The sequence below is a fragment of the Artemia franciscana genome, chromosome 20, assembly GCF_032884065.1.
Source record: "Artemia franciscana chromosome 20, ASM3288406v1, whole genome shotgun sequence".
NCBI classification, from domain to species: domain Eukaryota; kingdom Metazoa; phylum Arthropoda; class Branchiopoda; order Anostraca; family Artemiidae; genus Artemia; species Artemia franciscana.
In genome coordinates this window covers 5,545,664-5,566,650 of record NC_088882.1, presented here as the reverse complement: position 1 = coordinate 5,566,650, position 20,987 = coordinate 5,545,664, and the positions used below count along the sequence as shown (strand labels likewise).

General features: G+C 35.5%; 2 protein-coding genes across 2 annotated transcripts in view; one reads left to right on the top strand and one right to left on the bottom strand.

Moving 5' to 3' along the window:
* Positions 1 to 20,987, top strand: part of LOC136040359 (PIH1 domain-containing protein 1-like) — a 491,267-nt gene that overhangs the window by 240,738 nt on the left and 229,542 nt on the right. The gene's annotated exons all lie outside the window — the stretch shown is intronic.
* LOC136040356 (uncharacterized) overlaps positions 1 to 20,987 on the bottom strand; it is a 61,552-nt gene that overhangs the window by 37,877 nt on the left and 2,688 nt on the right. Inside the window, exon 2 of the mRNA XM_065724603.1 lies at positions 14,359 to 14,565. Coding sequence (XP_065580675.1) covers positions 14,359 to 14,545 — 187 coding nt within the window. The 5' untranslated portion in view covers positions 14,546 to 14,565. The remainder of the gene's footprint in view (positions 1 to 14,358; positions 14,566 to 20,987) is intronic.

Below are 20,987 nucleotides of genomic sequence, written 5' to 3'. Positions count from 1 at the left end.
ATGGAAGCGGCTTTGTGATGGAAAAAGTAGTTGTAGTAGAAGAAGCAGTAGCAAAGTGGTTATAGTAGAATATGTGTAGTCATCTTTTGGTAATGGCACCAATAGTTTTATCGTACTAAGGCTGCTGCAGTAGAAGTAAGAGCATTGATAGTGACAAGAATAGTTGTGGTAAAAGCAGATATAGCAGAAGTGGATACAGTATCAGCAGTAGATATAGTAATCGCAGTAGTAGTAGTAGATATAGAGCAGTACTAGTACTAACAAAATTATTTCACTAATCTCAGAGCAATAGGTGTAAGGTCATCGGTAGTGGGGAGTGTAGTTCTAACAGAAATAGCAATTATAGAAGCAATTATAGTAGTAGAAATAAATGTAGCCGTAATAATAGTGCAGTTGCAATATTAGAATTGTAGTAATAATGCTGCGGCAGTATATGAAAGATTACTGGTAATAACAAAAATAGCTAATGAAGAAGTAAGTAGTGTCTATAGTAACAGAGATGGATATGGTAGTTATAATGGTGGAGTAGTACTTATGGGACATAGTGATGGTGGTATAGTAGTATATCTAAAGTAACCGAAACCGTGGCAGAATTAGCATTACGAGTATCAGAAGTAGGACTGGTAGCAGTACTAAATGTCGACAGCAAAAGCAGCTTCAATGCAAGGTTGTGGCCAAAGTTGGGCGTCCTTGCAAATTTCTCTAATCCAAAAACTAAGGAAATAGCTTGTAGTGTATGCACCCTTTGGACATAATATAGCTACTTTCAGGAATATTCAGTTTTATGGAGGGGCAAAGATCCTTGTTTTTCAGCAGAAAATAACGGGAAAAATGATTATAATTTTAATAAAATTAGTAGCGTTTGTTACCGCAGTAGTAGGCTCTGTTGCAGCAATTGTAACACTTAATACAAGCTGTAATTGGTAGCAGTAATCACATTAGTAATTGTGGTGGTATAAAGAGTACAATGGGTTGTATGTTCCTGCTGTTTTAGTAGTTCTTAAGCAGTTTTAATGGTTTCAGACTTAGTAGTAATTGCAGTTACAGTAGTAACAGTTGCGGTAGCAATAAATAAAGTGTTATTATTAGCTGCAAGCTTAAGTGATAGCAGTAATAACCGTGACGGTGGAAGTGGTGCTAGAATTAGAATTTTGTCATACTATCTTAGCAGTAGCTGTATTTGTTGTTACAATAGCAGCAAACAGTTGCTGCTATTGCAGTTAGAACAATAGTTGTTACTGTAGAAGTAATCGTTGCATTAGTACTAGCTATAGAACAAAAGAAATTAGTGAAGTAACATCCACTCCGGAACAATGGCAGGTGTCCATATTTTGCACTAGCTCACCGCACCTGGTCAATCCCTACACGGCTTACAGTATACCTAACCCTAGAAAGATGGATGGATGAACTTTTCCCGAGTGTTCCTAATCAGAATCGTAACTGCAAAAAGCGCTGCAAGGTAGTCTTGAAAAGTTGCATCCTTCTAAGAAATTATAGTAGCAGTAGTAAGAGTAGTAGTAGCAGTAGTAATAGTAGTATTAGTAGTAGTAGTAGCAGTAGTAGCAATAGCAGTAGAAGAAGTAGTAGTGACAGTAGTGATAATAGCAGTAATAGTAGTAGTAGTAGTAGTAGTAGAACTAGTAGCAGTACTAGATTTAGTAATAGTAGCAGTTGTAGCAATAGCAGTAGTAGCAGTAGTAGTACAGGTGGTAGTAGTAGGTTCAATATGGTGGCTCTGAGGTTAGGAATAAGCTACTGGAGATTATGAATATAATTTTTTAAAAAGGGGAAATACCTAATGATTTAAAAAAAAACTTAATTAAGCCACTGTATAAGAAAGGTGACAAGAGAGAGTGTGGTAATTATCGAGGCATTAGTCTGGTCTCTGTAGGTAGCAAATTACTTAGTAATATGATACTTTTTAGACTGGGAGATGCTGTAGACAAAGTTTTAAGGGAAGAACAGTGCGGTTTTAGAAAAGGAAGAGGATCTGTCGACCAAGTTTTCACTCTTAGGTTAACAATTGAGAAGTCCCTTCGTTGTCAAACACCTTTGGTCCTCAGTTTTATCGATTATGAGCAAGCTTTCGGTTCTGTTCATAGAAGAGCATTAGCAAAGTGGTATACCAATGTGGTATACCAGAAAAATACAGTAAAGTGATTTGTGCTATCTACGAGAATAACACGGCTGCGGTTAAGGTAGGGAATGAGGTTAGCAACTGGTTTTGTATTAAGTGAGGAGTTAACCAGGGTTGTGTCCTATCCCCCTTTGTATGGATCCTTTTGATGGACTTCGTCTTAAGGAACACAAGAAAGGCAATTGGAGACCACGGAATCAAATGGGGAGGAAAAACGCTCCTGGACTTAATTACGCTGATGAATTCAGCATATTCGACTAAGTTAAGCATATTAGATGGAGTTAACCAGGATTGTGTTCTATCCCCCTTTATATGGATCATTTTGATGGACTTCGTCTTATGGAACGCAGGAAAGGCAATTGGAGACCACGGAATCAAATGGGTTGGAAAAACGCTCCTGGACTTAGATTATGCAGATGATTTAAGCATTTTAGATGAAAGTGTGAGCAAAATGAATGACTTTTTAGAGGTTTTGCGAGGTCTGGGTGCTAGAATAGGCTTGAAAATTAATGTTAAGAAGACTAAGTCATTAAGGCTAGGAATAAGTGAAGATGAAAAGGTGACGTTTGGTAACGAAAAGATTGATCAGGTTGGCAGCTTCACTTACTATGGGAGTATTATTAGTAAAGACAGTGGGAGCCGTGAAGATGTTGAAAGTAGAATAGCTAAGGCTCAAGGTGTTTTTTCACGGTTAAAAAAAAAATAAAAAAATAGCAAGATATGTCTGCAAACCAAGATTAGAATATTGGAAGCTACAGTGATGACAGTGGTCAAATATGGCTCTGAAGCATGGGCACTCCGAAAAGCAGATGGAAATTTACAAGATGTTTTCCAGAGAAATTGCCTATGCCTGGGTACCCGGCTGACTGACCGTATTTCAAACAGTAGGTTGTACGAAAAATATGGTTCAACCCCGCTTTCTAGGTCTATAATGAAAGGAAGGTTGAGATGTCTAGGCCACGTTCTGCGGATGAAGGATGACAAATTGCCGAAGATTATCCTTTTTGGCCTGTCTGGTCCTACACGGAAAGCAGGTCGTCCTCGTCTGGGTTGGGAGGATGTCATAAATAAAGATTTGAAGGAAATGGGAACTTTCTGGGAGGGTGTAAAGAGGGAGGCCTTGAATAGATTTGTTTGGAAGAGGAGCATGCGTAGCTGTGTTGGCCTCAGGTGGCTTGGTGCTGCAGTGAGTTATTAGTAGCAGTAGTTAGTAGGTAGTAGTATGAGTAGTGGTAGTAGTAATAGTAGTAGTAGTAGCGATAGTAATAGCAGTAGTTAGTAGTAGCAGTAGCAGTGGCGGTACTAGTAGTAGCAGAAGTAGTTGTAGCAGTAGTTACAATAGATTTTTTTTCATGGAGTTTCATTTATTCAAACTGGAGACACATTATTTTCTGATTTCTTCTAGGCCTGATTATAATAAATAGCACGATTCACCGCAATAATTCAGAAACATTACTTGCCATTCTTCCTAAACTTACATTTACAGCCCATCCACCAACTAGTCAAGGCGTACACCTTAGTTTAATCTCTGTACTCCTTTATTCTCATTATGTGTATAGGTCTCTGGATTTTTTTCTTCTCAAAATTGTGTCATATCCTGTTTTCTTACTATATATATATATATATATATATATATATATATATATATATATATATATATATATATATATATATATATATATATATATATATATATGTGTGTGTGTGTATGTATATATATATGTATATATATATATATATGTATATATATATATATATATATATATATATATATATATATATATATATATATATATATATATATATATATATATATATATATATATATATATATATATATATATTATATATATATATATATATATATATATAATTCAGAAATATATATATATATATTATATATATATAAAACTAGTTACAAAATCCAAGGAAAACGATGAAAGAGTAAATTTTTAAGAAACCAAACGAAAATTGTTTGTAGGGAGTGAAAAAAACGAAAGATATTTCGAAAAAGAGATCCACTAGCCCGTCTCAAGCACTCAAAATAAAAAGGGAAGACAGAAACGAAACAAAACTAACTTTTTAAGTAAAAATCACCGAAGCAGGACTAAAGTGTTGGGGAAGGGCCAATCCTTTTTATATACGTAATAATTTCTGTTTGTTTTAAATATTAATGGTCCACCTTACTTTTAATTGAAATCATTGTTTTTTATTTAATTTTGACCTTTTTCAATAATGTCAGGAAACCTGGCCGCAACCCCACGGTGAAATCTCTTTTCCCACGGAAATATCCTCTTGACGATTCAATCCCGGTGAAAATTTACCCCTGAAAAATTATCCTTAACCATTCTACGCGTAAAATTGAGACAGAAAAGAAAAAGCAGGACATATAAAAAGAATTTTGTGTAGGAATTCTGGCAAATTCTCACAGTGTATACTTTCCCCTGGTTAGTTCACCACCTGGAAACTTCCCTCTCCCTGAAAAGTTTCCCCGTGAAAAACCCCCAGCATAAAATCCATCCCTCCCCCCCCACGGATACGAAATATATACATACTTCCCAATAGCAAATCTTAGGCGTAAACAATAGGGAAATTTTATAGCTAAGACCTTTCCCCTAGGGTTGTGAGTGGGGTAATGTTATATCCAAAGGCATAGTTATCGGGCCTTTCAATAATGATGAAAAAATGGCTATCTCAATTTTTTACCAAACTATTTTGAAAAAAAGGTGGGGGAGGGGGCCTAGTTGCCCTCTAAAAATTTGGTCACTTAAAAAGGGCACTAGAACTTCTCATTTCCGTTGGAATGAACCCTCTTGCAATATTTCAGTACAACTGAGTCTATACGATCACCCTTGGGAAAAAACAAACAAATAAATATATAAACACGCATCCGTGATCTTTCTTCTGGCAAAAATGCAAAATTTGACATTTTTGCAGATAGGAGCTTGAAACCTCTAAAATATTGCTTTCTGATACGCTAAATCTGATGTTACGATTTTCAATAAGATTCTATGACTTTTAGGGGGTGTTTCCTCCTTTTGTCAAAGATCTGGCAAATATTCTCAGGCTCGAAGCATTTAATTGGCAAGACTAAACTTAATGAAAGTTAAATATTTTAAATCAGCGTAATAAGCCAATTCTCTTGATATATCGAACGGTATCAAAATTTTGGTTTTTAGAGTTTCGGTTAATATTTAGCCGGGTCGCTCCACTGTTTCAAAGTATTAAATGTCCATCATAAAAATAACTGGGAGTTAAAGTACCAAGTAAATCAAAATTAAGTGCCGTCCTGGCCGAGCGGATATGTGAGCTGGATTCAGGATCGTTTGCCTGAGAGGGCGAGGGTTTGAATCCCAGTGTACCGAATTTTTTAGTTTGGGACGGGGGTCATTGGCGTGACTGTAAGCTCAGCCAGAGTCGACCCAGCTCTAAATGGGTACCTGGAGAAATCTTGGAAAGGTAAACGGGAAGGGTGTGCGAAAGCACAGGATGGTTGGCCTCCAGCCCCCCATTGCAATTCCTGGCTGAATGCCCAAAAATGGAGATCATCACCACCGGTAGGCACTGTAAAGTCTAATACCGCATTCTTTATTCTTTAGCTTTATATCAAAATTAAAATATTTTCAACCCCCGGGCCAACCTGAGGTTTATTCATAACTGAAATTTTCTTTTCGTTATTTTAAAATTTTAAAGTTATTGGGGCAGTATCATATTTTGTCAGTGTTGCTACAACCCAGAACCCAGAACCCAGAAAATAAATGAGCAAAATTAACGTGTTGTTTTCAAAAGCACTTATCGTCCGTAAAAAATCAAAACGTAACGATATGGTGATTGTCAAAGACAACTACACCTTCAAAGAAAAGCTATTCCTTCTTAAATTCTTTGGTATCAGGGGCGGATCCAGAGATTTGGAGGACCCCCCCCCCTCTAGATCTAGACTATTGTTTTGCTTTTTCATGCTACTTCAAAAATTTTAGCATGAATATTTGTCTTCTTCTTCTTCTTCAGAAAAAGATATCTTGAAAAATTTCTTTATTTTTTCATTCAATAATTCTTATCTTCCCTTTACATCTAAATAACTTCTTATTTATTGATGAGCTTTAATTTCATGTTTATTCACTTTAATGAGAAATGAAAGACGTCAAATTGTTGGGAATATTTTTCTTTTTTTTTTTAACGAGGGTACAAAAAAGGGTTTATATTTCTAAATCTTGCAAGGATATTTTTAATTTGTTTTTTAATTAAATCAATTTTTAAGCATTAAAATATCAAATAATATTTATGTTCTGAACCTAGATGACAAGTTCCCTCATACCTCCCTCTGATGGTGCCCCTGCATAGTAGTTCCTGCAATTATAGCAACAGCAACAGAAACTCGAGTCACAGGGGTTCACGGGGACCTAGGTGGTCATAGTAGTCAAATTAGTTGTGGGCACAGTAGTCATAGTAGTTATAATAGCTGTAGAATCAGTGGTAGAAATGGTAATAGTAGCAGCCATGATAGTAGTACTAATAGTAGCAGTCGTCGAGTGTCTGTATAAAAGTTATATAGTAGCAGCGTAAAAGTAGAAGCATAGTAAAAATCCCAGTACTTGTGGTCCTTCATCGTAACCGTAGCATTGAGTAGTAGTTATCATAGCAGTCTTAGTGACAGTAGTTGCAGGGCCTGCTGTAGTTCTTATACGGTTACCCATGTTAGGGAAAGTGTCATAACTAGGAGAAATCATGGTAGGGGCAGCTAGTGTAGCAGTAGTCATAGTAGTTGTAATAGCTGTAGAATCAGTGGCAGAAAAGGTTATAGAAGTAGCCATGATAGTAATACTAATAGTAGCAGTCATCGTGTGTCTGTATAGAAGTTATATAGTAGCATAGTAGAAATTCCAGTACTTGTGAACCTTCATCGTAACCGTATCATTGAGTAGTAGCTACCATAGCAGTCTTAGTGGTAGTAGTTGAGGGCCTGCTGTAGTTCTTACACGGTTGCCCGTTTCAGGGGAAGTACCATAACTAGGAGAAGTCATGGTAGGGGCAGCTAGTGTAGCAGTAGTCATAGTAGTTGTAATAGCTGTAGAATCAGTGGTAGAAATATTAGTCTCATCTTGACAAGTCGTGGTAGGTGAGATAGTGGCAGCAATAGTAGCCACAGTAATGGCATTTGTTCAACATTGTAACCGTAGCATTGAGCATAGTAGTAGTTACCTTAGTAGTCTAAGTGGCAGTAGTTGCAGGGTCTAATTTAGTCCTTACACAGCCAGCCATGGTAGGGAACTACAATAACTAGGAGAAGTCATGGTAGGGGCAGCTAGTGTTGCAGTAATATTAATACAGCAGGGGTAAGAGTAATGGTAGTAATAAGAGTGGCAATATTAGTCTCATCTCGACTAGTCGTGGTAGACGAGATAGTGGCAGCAATAGTAGCCACAGTAATGTCATTTGTTCAACATCGTAACCACAGCATTGATCATAGTAGTAGTTACCTCAGCAGTCTTAGTGGCAGTAGTTGCAGGGTGTGCAGTATTTCTTACACGGTTACCCATGGTAGGGGAACTACCATAGCCTGGAGAAGTCATGGTGGGGGCAGCTAGTGTTGCAGTAGTATTAGTACAGTAGGGGTAATGGTAATGGTAGTAACAAGAGTTGCAATATTAGTCTCAACTCGACAAGTCGGGGTAGATAAGACAGTGACAGCAATAGTAGCCACAGCAATGGCATTCGAGGTAGGAGTGGACATGATTAAAATCATGAGGAGTTGTGTGGTATGAATGAATAATATAGATAGTACTAGTCTTGGTAGGAGTGGTTGTAGAAAGATTAGCCATTGTAAGTGTAGTCCATGTAGTAGAAGTGGTAGAAGAGATAATAGTAGTATCACTATTGGAGTAGGATACAGTATTATAGTTGAATAGCGTACTTGGGTCGCGTGGTATGAATAGCAAAAATAGTAGCAGCCTTATCAGGAGCAGCTTTACTAGGAGCATTTGCAGAACGGTTAATCATGGTAAATGTGGTCCACTTAATAGAAGTAGTAGAGGCCATGGCAGCAACACCAGTATTAGGACTGGATATATTTTGCCAAGATACAAATTTATAACTCCATGCACATAAATTCAATTATTTCTAGTGGTTAACATTCGATCATTTGGGATAATTCCTTAAGCAATCCCTGAATGACCACTGAGGGGAAAGGTGTGACACATCAATATTATCTAAGTCAGTGGGGAGGCTGGTCTAGGGAGTCAGGATACTTTTTCGATCACTGGGTTTGACCCTCCACCCCTTAATATATTTTTCCAACTCGTAAATTAGTTAATTAGTGTTTCTCGAAGAAATACTAAAAGATATTTCTCTGACTCAAAACTGGTCTTAAAAACGATGAAAAAATTACTACCCCCCCCCCCGTCCTACAGAAATTATTTTGGCTAACCACTCCCCGAAAAGATTTTCATTTGGTAGCCCCCAACCCCAAACAAACATCCGGAATACTTTCCTGGATATGGTATATCCAACGCAAGAGGCGTATGAGCCATGGCTACAGAAAAGGGCAACAAACAAAAATAATTAACACTACAAAGACAGCAAAGAAAAAAATTTAACAAATATAAAAAATCGTAGAGGGAGAGGGAAACGGGTTCGTAAAATATCGGAATTGGATGAGGCCAAGGTCACATCTGGGGGGGGGGTTAACAGGTTTGCCCCCCCTCCTCCCAAAAAAAAGAATATTTGTCTGACTCGTAAAAATGTTTATATACTCGGATATAAACAATTTTTTAACGCCTTTCGGAGGTCTTTTTGTGTACCTCCCCCCCTCCCCCCCAAAGAAAAAATTCTTGTCTAAAACACCCTCCGCAAAAATCCTGGATACAGACCTTGATGAGGCATAGGTTTTAAGTTTCCTTTTCCTCCATTCTGTGTATGTATTTTCCCACTCCAAAGCTTTTCCCGCTTCGGAGTTCAGCCTACCCCTAAAATAATATTCTGCGTAGGCGCTTGGACTTTATAAGCGTTTATTAGTTGTAAAATGATTATTTTATACCTTTTTGAGATCAGAATCGTGCGAGGATTTTTAATATGTAGAAACAGAAAGCTGGACGTGAAATAGGATGTGCGGATATTAGCATAAACTCTATGTATAAGATTACGCCATGATTGGCTCCTGTCCATAATCAGCACATCACAAAAGATACAACTTTCATTTGAATTTACTAAATTATGAAAAAATTTGAACTTGCTGAATTTGAAGGCCTAAAAATGCCTTTAGACTTAAATTAGAATAAAACAGCAATTTACTTCCGAACATTGGCGATAAAAAGATTTTTCAAATCGAATTCGAGGAGTCGCTGACTTCACACCCATCTGGCGCACATCTTGCAACGCCATCTGTGCTGCATAGTTCCGCCATGCTTTGACATAGTCCCCGAAACACTTGGCACAGTTCCACTGTGTTTGGCACGCGCCACCTACTGCCAATGATTTCTTAGAGAGCGACGCCTGGACCAAGTTAAGAATGATAAGAAATTGCTACTGCAGCAACTAACTTGGTCTTAAACTTGGTAGGACATGGAAGGAATCATGCCTTAAAAAACAAGAAAAGTGGAAAACGTGAAAAAATAAAAACAAGACCATAATAAAAAGGGGAGACCGAAGAATGAACTAGAATGAGGTTTATTTTCAATAAAACGGGATTAAAGTATCGTAAGGGGTTGGTGGTCTTGCTACAGACCATGGCTTCCAAGCAGAGCTTCCTAAGAGCCTTGGAGTTTCATATGTAGTCCCTGTATGCGCCACAAGAAAGACTAGCCCGCGAAAAAATACGAAATAGGCGGTTTTCATAAAACAATAAAAAAAATTTTTTAATTATGTATGTTTATTACCTAAAACGAAATATGGGATAGAAAAATTATTCTTTGTTTTAAAAACGCTTTGAAGTGCAAATGATTGATTTTACAGATGTGACCTGAATGATCTGAACAATAACCTAATTAATCCTGTATGACCACTGAAGGGAAAGGCATGAATCATCGATATTTTCTAAGTTAGGAGGGAGAATGGTTTAGGGTACCAGTATACTTTTTCGTTTAGCCCTTCCCCCAATATATTTCTCCAACTCCTAAATTAGTCATAAAGATCATCACTTGAGTGCTAAAAAAAATAATATCAGAAAACTCGAGTAAATCAATTTTGCACCAGGATAAACTAATTGAACAAGCAAGTTAGACCGTAACTTGTTGCCAACTGTCATTGTGATGAAAGTAGTCCCTTCAATATCATGAACCCCGTAGCCCACCCTGACACGGCGCAACCGTACCCCCCTGACACGGCGCAACCGTACCCCCCTGACACGGCGCAGGACTTAAGTATCGATGAAATACATATACTATGAATTTATGCAAGATGTGTTAAAGAGAATGTTTTCGTCTAAGGACACTTCTACAAAAAGAATAATGCTGGAAAAAATAATAATAAAATAGTAACAGAGAAACACTATTTTAAAAAATTGCACAGGGACAGAACAACCCTTTAAAGAGGAATTATACAAAAAAAGAAATAAGTTCCTTATATTTTTAACTGATTTTTTTTATTTTTTGTCCTGGTCTTAGAAATAAACAAAGGAATTGAATTCAGACTCTGCCTAGTCTACAAGGCCGTATCCAGGGGGGTTATAGGGTTCACCCCCCACCCACCCAAAATGTTGGTCCGACTCGTAAAACACTACAAAAAAGACTATAAAATAATTTGGTGAGTTTTTGAAAGTAACCCCTCCTCCAAAATAATCCTTTTGTTAAAAATTGCCCCGAAAAAATTATGGATACAACCCAGCTAGTCAATGTCATTTATTCCATTACGAATACATAGCGTGATTTTTTATTTACTGAAAAATCTGACAGTGAAATTTTGCTGAAATTGTGTCTGTTCCTTTTCTATCTCTATGGCCCAAGTGTTATTCCACTCTTCTCCAGCGTTCGAGCATATTACAAGCAAGGTCGCAGAGAAAATAAAAATATGATGTGATTTTCAAAGTTTTTTCTTGTACCCCCCCCTCAGAAAAAGACCCTCCCCCTAATTAGAACCCTGGATTCACAAACAAAAATAATTAACACTACAAAGACAGCAAAGAAAAAAATTAACAAATATAAAAAATCGTAGAGGAAGAGGGAAATGGGGTCGTAAAATATCGGAATTGGATGAGGCCAAGGTCACATCTGTGGGGGGGGGAGTTAACAGGTTTGACCCCCCCCCAAAAAAAAAAGAATGTTTGTCTGACTCGTAAAAATTTTTATATACTCGGATATAAACAATTTTTTAATGCCTTTCAGAGGTCTTTTTGTGTACCTCCCCCCTCCCCCCAAGAAAAAATTCTTGTCTAAAACACCCTCTGAAAAAATCCTGGATACAGACCTTGATGAAACATAGGTTTTAAGTTTCCTTTTCCTCCATTCTTTGTATGTATTTTCCCACTCCAAAGCTTTTCCCGCTTCGAAGTTCACCATGGACAAAAAGTATTTATCGGAGGACTACAGTTCGTTAATACGAACTGTAGTAAGGAGCGACCCGGCTCAATAGTAACTCTAAAATATGGTTTCTGTTAAATATATAAACTCTAAAAAATTACTCCATATATGAAAGGGACTGTTTCCTCCACAACGCACGGCTCTTTACACTTAAGTTTCTTACTGTTTTAAAAAGTAGAGTTGCGAGAAAAAATCTAGCTTTAGCGTAAAGATCGGGGCAGCGAGGAGGGAAGAGCCCCTTTCATATACGGAGTAATTTCTGTTGGTTTTAAGTTTTGATGTCGCTCCTTACACTCAGTTAAAAAACTTGTTTTTTTTTTAATTTTTCTACTCGAACCGGTCTGATTAGTGATCGGACAAGTTACGGAAAGGTAGAAAAAGTAGGACAAGTGACGTCAGATGTAAACAAAGAATTTAATAATTTTAAAAACGGAGAACCGCTTGAAATTTTTACAGAGAATACAAAAGGGACTTTATATGCAAATAGTAAAACGTGGTATGAATTTGTAAATAAGTTATGTTTAAATTGACATGCACGTTGTTGTTATCTCTTAAGTGTTACATCTGGGGAAGTTGGGGTTAATCAGATGAGTCAGTTAAGGGATGCTTGAACTCATTCTTTGAAATACGCTTTTATCCTTACATTATTTTTCACAGCGCTAGACCTTTCAGTAATGAGCCACATCAATCACTTTAACTGTACAAGTGTTATATATCTTTCATAATGCATTAGTTGTTGACCATATGCAAGCACGTGGGACTTAATTTTTGGGGGAGGCAAATTTAGAAGAGTAAAACAGAGGTGAATTGTGTGAGTATTGTGGGTGAATTCTCGACAGAGCTTGTTAAAGACAACAGAAAAAACAAAAGACATCCGGCGTCAAACATAAAAAAAACGTCCAACGGAAACAACAGCAGCTTATGCTCTTTTATAAGGACCGGAGAAAAAATATTTTGTCCATTTCCTCAGCATAAAATCAGTCGCTACACTCCTCCCATAAAAACTATGAAAATTTCTACTCGGCCCCTTGTCGTTAAACAAAATTGGATAGTCTTATCAAAACAACATATAAACCTCGACATCATTGAAACCAACTGACTATATTTATAAGAAAAGCTACTCGCTTGGTTGGAGGCACTCGTTCTATAATGTCTTGAGGTTGTTTTCAAAGCTGAAAATTAGTGATTGGCTATCATTTACGGATATTTTTCAATTATATAGATTGATATGGGAAAAAAATGCTATTTTATTAGAGAAGAGATTTTGTAACCCGTGGGCGTTTTGAGCATATCTGGCGTCATCTTAGCGTGAATAATTGAGTAGTGGACGCTATGCAGTTTTTTTGGAAAGGGTAGAGTAACCCAAACCACTTTGATAATTCAAAAGAGGTGGTTTTAGGGGGAGACGTAGGGAGTACTTGCCCCAGGCGAAGAAATTTTGGAGGCGTAATATTTCAAATAAGCAATCTAGCATTTATGGCAATTTGGCAATTTTGTTTTGATCAAAATAAAGTAGAAGACGCAGTTACCATTAAGTATAAGCAAATTGAAGCTTTTTTACATACTTTTTCCCATATAAGTAATAAATGTCAGATTTAAAAAAATAAAAAGTTTGTTTTAGTTTTGGCTTGAAAATTTTTGGGAGACAAGGGAGAGGGGCATAAATCGAAATTTTGTCCTGGGTGCGAGAGAGGCCAGAGCTGCCACAGTATTTACAAAAAAAAAAGAAAAAAAGAGAAAAAAGGAAAAAATCTCCTAATTAATTTGATACCCAAATAGGATCCACAAACCCTGTTTAGAACAATCAATCGAGAGTATTTTCTTTAGGAGGAGGGTTATAAATACCACTTCAACATAAAGTGTGGGAGTTGTGGAAAATCACTAAAACAGCAAACATGACGACTCTTATACACTGGCCCCTTTTGTGTGTGTTCCCGTCATATACCACCACGCCCTGTAAACAAAAAGGTATTTCTACATTTAAGTTAATGGAAAATCAGTCATGTCATCTCAATTTTTATTTGAGGGGTGGGGGAGTACAGGGGATCAAAGTTTCTCTTCTAGGACCAAGACTGAAGAGTACCCCATTTCACATCTTTTACCAAATGAAATTCCCTATTTAGCATATGGTACTTGTGTATTATACCGGTAACACCCTAGAAGTGAAGTTAGGTTAGCCGTAATGAAAAATACCAAGACATGATGAGCAAAACTTTAGAAACCATTTTGGGTTTTATATTTGCACATTAGAGGGAGTGGGGGTAAGGTACAGTGAGTTTGTATGCAAAATGTATTAACTAAAATTATTCTGCTTATTATGAAGTAAGAATTGTTTTCTAACTTCACGCAGTCCAAATACTATACCCCCACCCCTAATCTGCAAATATATAGCGTGAATTCCAATGCAATTTATCACCCACCACTTGTTTTCCATTGAGCGTAAGCTAATTGTCTCTTAATACAGACAGATAACACTGGTCTTTTCTCGAGTTTCACATAGCGTAAACTTGAGTATTGCTGGAATAATACGTAAAGTACTTAGCGTTTTTTTTTTTTTTTTTTTTTTTTTTTTTTTTTTTTTTTTTTTTTTTTTTTTTTTTTACTTTGAACGGGTTTTATTTTACTCACTTCGTCCTTCTACCCTTAGTGACGTTCTTAAATAGCGAAAATATATAAGCTAAAATAGTTAGCCATTACAGTTTATTTACGTACTTATTGTCCGCCCCTCTCTTCTTTCCACCTTTACGCCATTCTTCTTTTCCTCTGTTACGACATCAGCTTGTTTGTTTTCATCATGTGTTCTCACATCAACGGCTTTCTCTTTGCTATCTGCCGGCGCGCCAAAGCTAAGTGCGATGCACAAACTTGCTGCCGTCGTAATTAGTAGGCAAATTTTCATTTTCCGGTTCTTTAATTAACCTGAAAATTGTGAATAATTTAGAGATGTATTCATTATAATAGATTGGGATATTAAATCAGGTAATTTGCATAGCATGGTGGGTGTGATAATTTATAATTGAGATAGCTTTATCTTCACGAGACTTTTGTTACATCCTAGTTTATTGATGCCAATATGCAGCTTGAGGGGAGAAATTTAGTTTATCAGCTACCACCTAACTATTACAAATATACACTCAGGAAGTGAAGTTAGATTAATCCTAATGAAATATACCAAAATAGGATGAAGTATACAATACTTTAATTTATATAATAATATATTTTGGGCAAAGTATTTGTACATTAGGGGGATATGTGCACCCCTCGCCTAATGTGCAAATATATAGCCCAAATTATACAAGTCTAATGCATTCTTTCACCGTCATTTGTCTTTGCGGCTACGAAACCGGTTTCCATAGATCGTACATTCGGCAGACTTTTCGAGTGTGAGCTGAATAATACAGGAGTATCAAAGTGTTCTCGAATGAGCAAAATTTCACATAATAAGGGTAAAAACCTATGTTTTATTCTCATTACAGGAAAAAGGACAGTGAAAGTTAAATTTGGGTGTTTCAAGCGTTTAAATGGAATCTTATATAATCATTTACGTCTTAAAAATTAAGAAAAATTGGGTATTCAATTTCAACGAAAAACAGCTCCTTATGTAGTTTTTGATAGTCGTTGCTATCTAATTATAAGAACCAAAAACTTTGTAAGCTTGATATTTAAGAATATTACCACAACTAATAAAAACTCACTGCAGCACCAACCCACCTGAGGCCAACATAGCCCCCTCTTGCATTCCAATCTATTCAAAACTTTCCTCTTTATACTCCCCAAACAAAGTTTCAATTTCCCTTAGACATTCCTTGCGGCATCCTCTCATCCCATCAGAGATCACCCGCTTTTCATTTGGCCGAGAAGGAATTTTTTTTGGCAATCTTCCATACTTCATACACAGAGCCTGTCCTAGCCATCTCAATCTTTCTGTCATTATACCGATAAAAAGCGGGATGGAACCACATTGTTCACACAGCATACTTTTGATATTCGGTCGAATCTGTCAATTGGCTTCGAAGTTTCGTAAAAAAAGATTACTGGACTCCCCCTTAGCTCCAAAAAAGAGCTTTAACTCTTCCGATATTGTGTTCCAACTACATCTTTGTAACTCCACATAAAAGAAGCTATGGGTAGTGTATTTGAGCCCTTTCAATGCCAGGAAATTTAAAACCTTTTGAAACAAGTCATACCAGACACGCCACGACACCATTGACCGTAGCTGCGAAAAAACTTAAAAATGTTTCGATAGCTAAGTTGCAACAACAGTGGATTGATCATGTTCTTTATGCAGTGGCATAAAACTCACAAAAATTATATGGGGAATGTGTTTCTAATGTCTAGGGGGTCGTTTTTTAAGTGTCATTTTTCGAATAGAAATATCAAAAAGGTTTTTACTGTCAATACGTCAAAAATGGTATATTTCAAAACACAGGAGGATCAGAGGCACGGTAAACTTTGAGCCAAGTTTATGCATACCATCGTAACAATATGTGACTGGCCCACCCTAGCAAGCCAATCCAGGGGAAGGGGAGTGTTGTTATTAATTAAAATGCAACGTTTCTATTGCTCTATTAGACTTGCCTGTAAGGACAAAGAGACACATTTTTGCGTTCAGTTATTTCTGAGAGATTGTCATGAAAATACCACGTTTTTTTGCCATCATGCCATCGTGGCAGACTATGGATGGCAAGCGACACCTTATGGTGCCCCTCATCATTCCTAAGTAATTTTTTAAAGTATGTTCTTGATAAAAATATGCTTTGAACCCATTGGATCGTGTTTTCGCAATTCACCCTCGGCGTGATACATCATGTCAATTTATGCCACAGTGCCACACTATGGATGGTAATTGGCCCCCCGGCACCCCTAATCAATCCTAAAGCATTTTCAGGTATATCCTTATTAAAAGCCATATCTTAAATTCGTTTTCGTGTTTTTGCAAGCCATCCTAAACGAGATACACCATGGTAATTCACGCCACCAGGGCAAACAATGGATGGCCCTCTGGCACCCTCTAGCCCGAACCCTTTATCTTTCCTAAGACATTTTCCAGATAGTTTCTTGTTAAAAATTAGTTCCATTAGGTCGTGTTTTCTTAAGTCACACTCAACGTGATACATAATGTCAATTCAAGCCACTATCCCATACTATAGATGGCAAACGGCCCCCTCTGGTACCCCTCATCATTCTTAAGACATTTTCAAACATTTACTTATTAAACATCATGCTTTAATTCCATTGGTTCATGATTTTGCAAGCCACCCTCAACGTGATAAACCATGTCAATTCACGTCACTGTGCCAAACTATGACACCCTCTGGCACATATTATCATTCTTACGAGATTTTTTAACCCGTCCCCCCAAAAAAATACTTCATAAGCTAAAAATGCGCATTATTTTTATTTGAAAAGTGGAAGCTTCCCTTTTCATTGTTAGACTGCACTTTTCCATGGCAAGTCCCAATCTGTGCCACTCAATGGCTAGTATATGGCACCATCTGGCATGCAGTATCAGCATGAATTATCAAACCAAAAGCGTTTTCAGACATTTTCCTACAAAAATAACGTTTAAACTAGAGTCGACCGTTTAAAATTAACAAAACATTTCCAATAGGGTTTCTTTTGATGACTCCTAGCAATCGACCCGAGCGTGGCACACAATGACTGGCATATGATTCCCTCTGGCACCTAAAGCATATATATATATATATATATATATATATATATATATATATATATATATATATATTAAATATATATATATATATATATATATATATATATATATATATATATATATATATATATATATATATATATATATATATATATATATATATATATATATATATATATATATATATATATATACTAGCTGTACCAGCTAGCGGCACGCGGCAGGCTTCTATATATGGATTCTCATTGTCCCTTGTATTCTAACCGCAGACAATTTGCTGTCTTTTCATATTGCAGTTTTTTCAAAGATATTTGATTATTAAAGCAAATCCAATTTATAACAATAATTTCTAATAAGCTTCAAACTTTTGGTTTTCTTTTTTAAGGTTTAAAACACTTTGTAAAATTGGTTGAATGTTGATTTTTTGTTTTTGTGAAACTTGTTTTACGTTGATTTTTTTTTTTTTTTTTGTGAAACTTCCGTGTGTGTGAAAAATGATTCTTGTTGGTTTTTGTTCGTGAAGCTTGTTGCATGCTGATTCATTGTTCGTGAAACATAATGAATGTCGATTTTTTCCTTCGTGAAACTTATTGTATGTTGTTTTTTTCTTCTGGAAACTTTTCTATGTATTTTTTTATTTTATCTTCCCGAAAGCTTTTTTATGTTGATTTCTTCTTCGTGAAACTTTTTGTATGTTGATTTTTTCCTTCTTAAACTTGTTGTACGTTAATTTTTCCTCTTTATGAAATTAGTTGTATGTTGATTTTTGTTCATGAAACATGTTGTATGTTGATTATTTCTTCGTGAAACTTGTTGCATGCTAATTTTTCCATCGCAAAACATGTACTTTAAGTTTTTCTTCGTGAAACTTGTTATACGTTTATTTGTCTTTCGTGAAACTTAATTCATCTTAACTTAACATATAGTATTGGTTATTAGGAAGTATATTGACGTTTTCAGAGGGATTTTTTCTGTTAGGGGATAGCGGGGAGAGTTGTTAAGTTGAAAAATCTTTCCATGGAGGAAATTTTCAGGGGAGAAGAGAATTTTCCATAAAGCGGGTGCCAGATTTCTCAGCATCGTTTAAAAAACGATCAGAAATTAAATTAAAAAAATAAATTATTTCAACTGAAAGTAAGGAGCAACAATAAAACTTAAAACGAACATAAATTATTATGTATATGAGGAGTTCACCCCATCGTCAATACCTCGCTCTTTACGCAAAAATGTTTCTTAGTACTATCAAAAGAGCTGTTTATTCTAATTCTTTAAATGAAGACACAAAAAAACTCCCAAATTATGAGTGTACTTTCAATGAAAGTACCAAAAAAGACATTTTTCTAAAGCTATGGAAAGAGCCCCCCCCTAACTGGTACCCTTAATCTAATGATCCATAGATTTATGCATAAATCCCTAACATGATAAACTTACATCAATCCATCGAAGCACACATCCACCCTAGTATACTATACTATACTATACCTCTATATACTCTATATACTATATCCTAGTATGCTATATCCTCCACTTCCATTTTTAAATAGGCCATTTTAAAAGACATTTTAAAAGGCCTTAAAAGGCCGACAAAGACCATTTTCAGTTTTTGAATCACTCTGTTTCCTTTCAATGAATTGCCTCGTTTCATCACAATTTATTTATCAGTTCTGGTTGAACTTCGCTGAGGTAAGGATGCTAGGATTGTTTCGAAATTAATTTTATTTTAGTTTAATTGATCTTATCTTGTTGTAAGTTGTTTCTTCTTATATATTCTTGTATTGCTGAGGAAGGCCCTTGGAGATAGGGCCGAAATATTCATTTTAATTTGTTTCCCACTGTCTTGAGAAATTCCTTATTATTCCTCTTGTTTTTGGTACTTCCATTCTTCCCAAATTTTTGGGGAAATTTTCCACATTTTTCCCTTCCATTTCCTCCCAATAATGTATCGCGTAACTTGGATAACTTCCTTTTACATCCTAAGCCTACATGCAAGGGGAAGAACTGAAACAAAGTTATTCATAAAATTTTTAAAAAGGTAGTGTTTAATATTTTAAGTTTATTTTATATAAAAATTTGAATTTGCAGTAACCTTCGTCTACTGTTACCAAACAAAAAAAGAAATAGATCCTTGTACTCACAGTAAGAACAAACTCATCAGCCCATTTTAGTAAGAATTAAAACTTTTAAATAAGAAATATAATTATCCACTAAGAAATGACTTTGAACAATTTATAATATAATTGTAAATTTATATTATTTATATTCTGTTTATAAAATTTATGATTAGTTTTTCACTCGCCATGTTGAACCAAAAATTAACTTTAAATTTGCAATCTAATGACGTATCAAATTACATAATAATATAAATATTGCACATCAAGTATAAGCTATGGTAATAAATTTGTCTGTTTTTTTTCCTTTTTATTATTTCTTATTAGATTTGTTCTTATTATATTGGGTTTCTCGTTGCTTTTTGTTGTTTTATTTTTCAAGATAGGTCTTTTGCTCATCCCAGTCATGTGTTCATAAATAGAATAAATTACATAAATAGAATAAATGTTTTATTAAATAGATACAGAAATAAATTAGTATTTCATTTTGTTTTTATTTATTTATAGCAGTATTTTTAGAGAACACAGAGTATACATTACTATGTTTCAAGATAATTTTAGTGGGTTGATAGTTCCGGTACAAAATCTACAAAGATTACAAAAACAAATTGTTTACAATTGTCCGGATCATTTTTTTGATCCGTGTAGCCATCTAAATATGCTTCTTCACTGAAACACTAAATCAGTCAAGTCATCTAAATAAAAATCGAACTATATCTTTTTGCCTAACGATTTGGACGAAAAAAATTTGCAGAAAATGCGAAACCAGCCCCTAAAAATAAAAAGAATGTTTCTGTGCAAAAAGAATTTTCACCGCAAGTAATTTTTTACTCCCTTTTCACATTGAAAAAATATTTGGTATCTCACACCATTCAAGGGGATTAGGCCTTGTGCATATGTTATTTGTTGGTATTTAATTTTGTTTGCATTACGCACACACACACACACACACACATATATATATATATATATATATATATATATATATATATATATATATATATATATATATATATATATATATATATATATATAGCGTAGAAACTCGATTGCGTGGCCACCATTCACTACTAGCGTTCTAAAGCAATATTGTCTATTATTCAGTGCTATAGTGTTCTTGCTGATATGCTCTTTACCTTCGGCTATAAATTGAACATTAAAAGTTGAAAATACTGGTAAATAAAACACACATTTTATTAGAGGTGGAAATTTTGTATCTTGTTGAAAACCAGTCTCGCAAGTAATCCTCAGTGCAAGCAGCCTGGAATATATTTTATTTTTCTTTTCTTACCCTCTTCTCCTCCATCCTCCTGAAAAAACTATAGATTTCAACTGACTGATTGTTTATAAATCTGAGGAATTAATGCGTTTGAATGGATTGGCCGTAAAAATACACCCCACCCCCAAAAAAGAAAAGTCTTATTTTTCATTTTGGGACACTTATTTTTAGTTTTAAAAAAAACTCAATCTGAATTCCAAATCTAAGCATATCTCGTAGAAGAAAAGACTCTAAAAAGTTAACCAATTTAAACTAAAAAATAATTTTCATTAAAAATCTG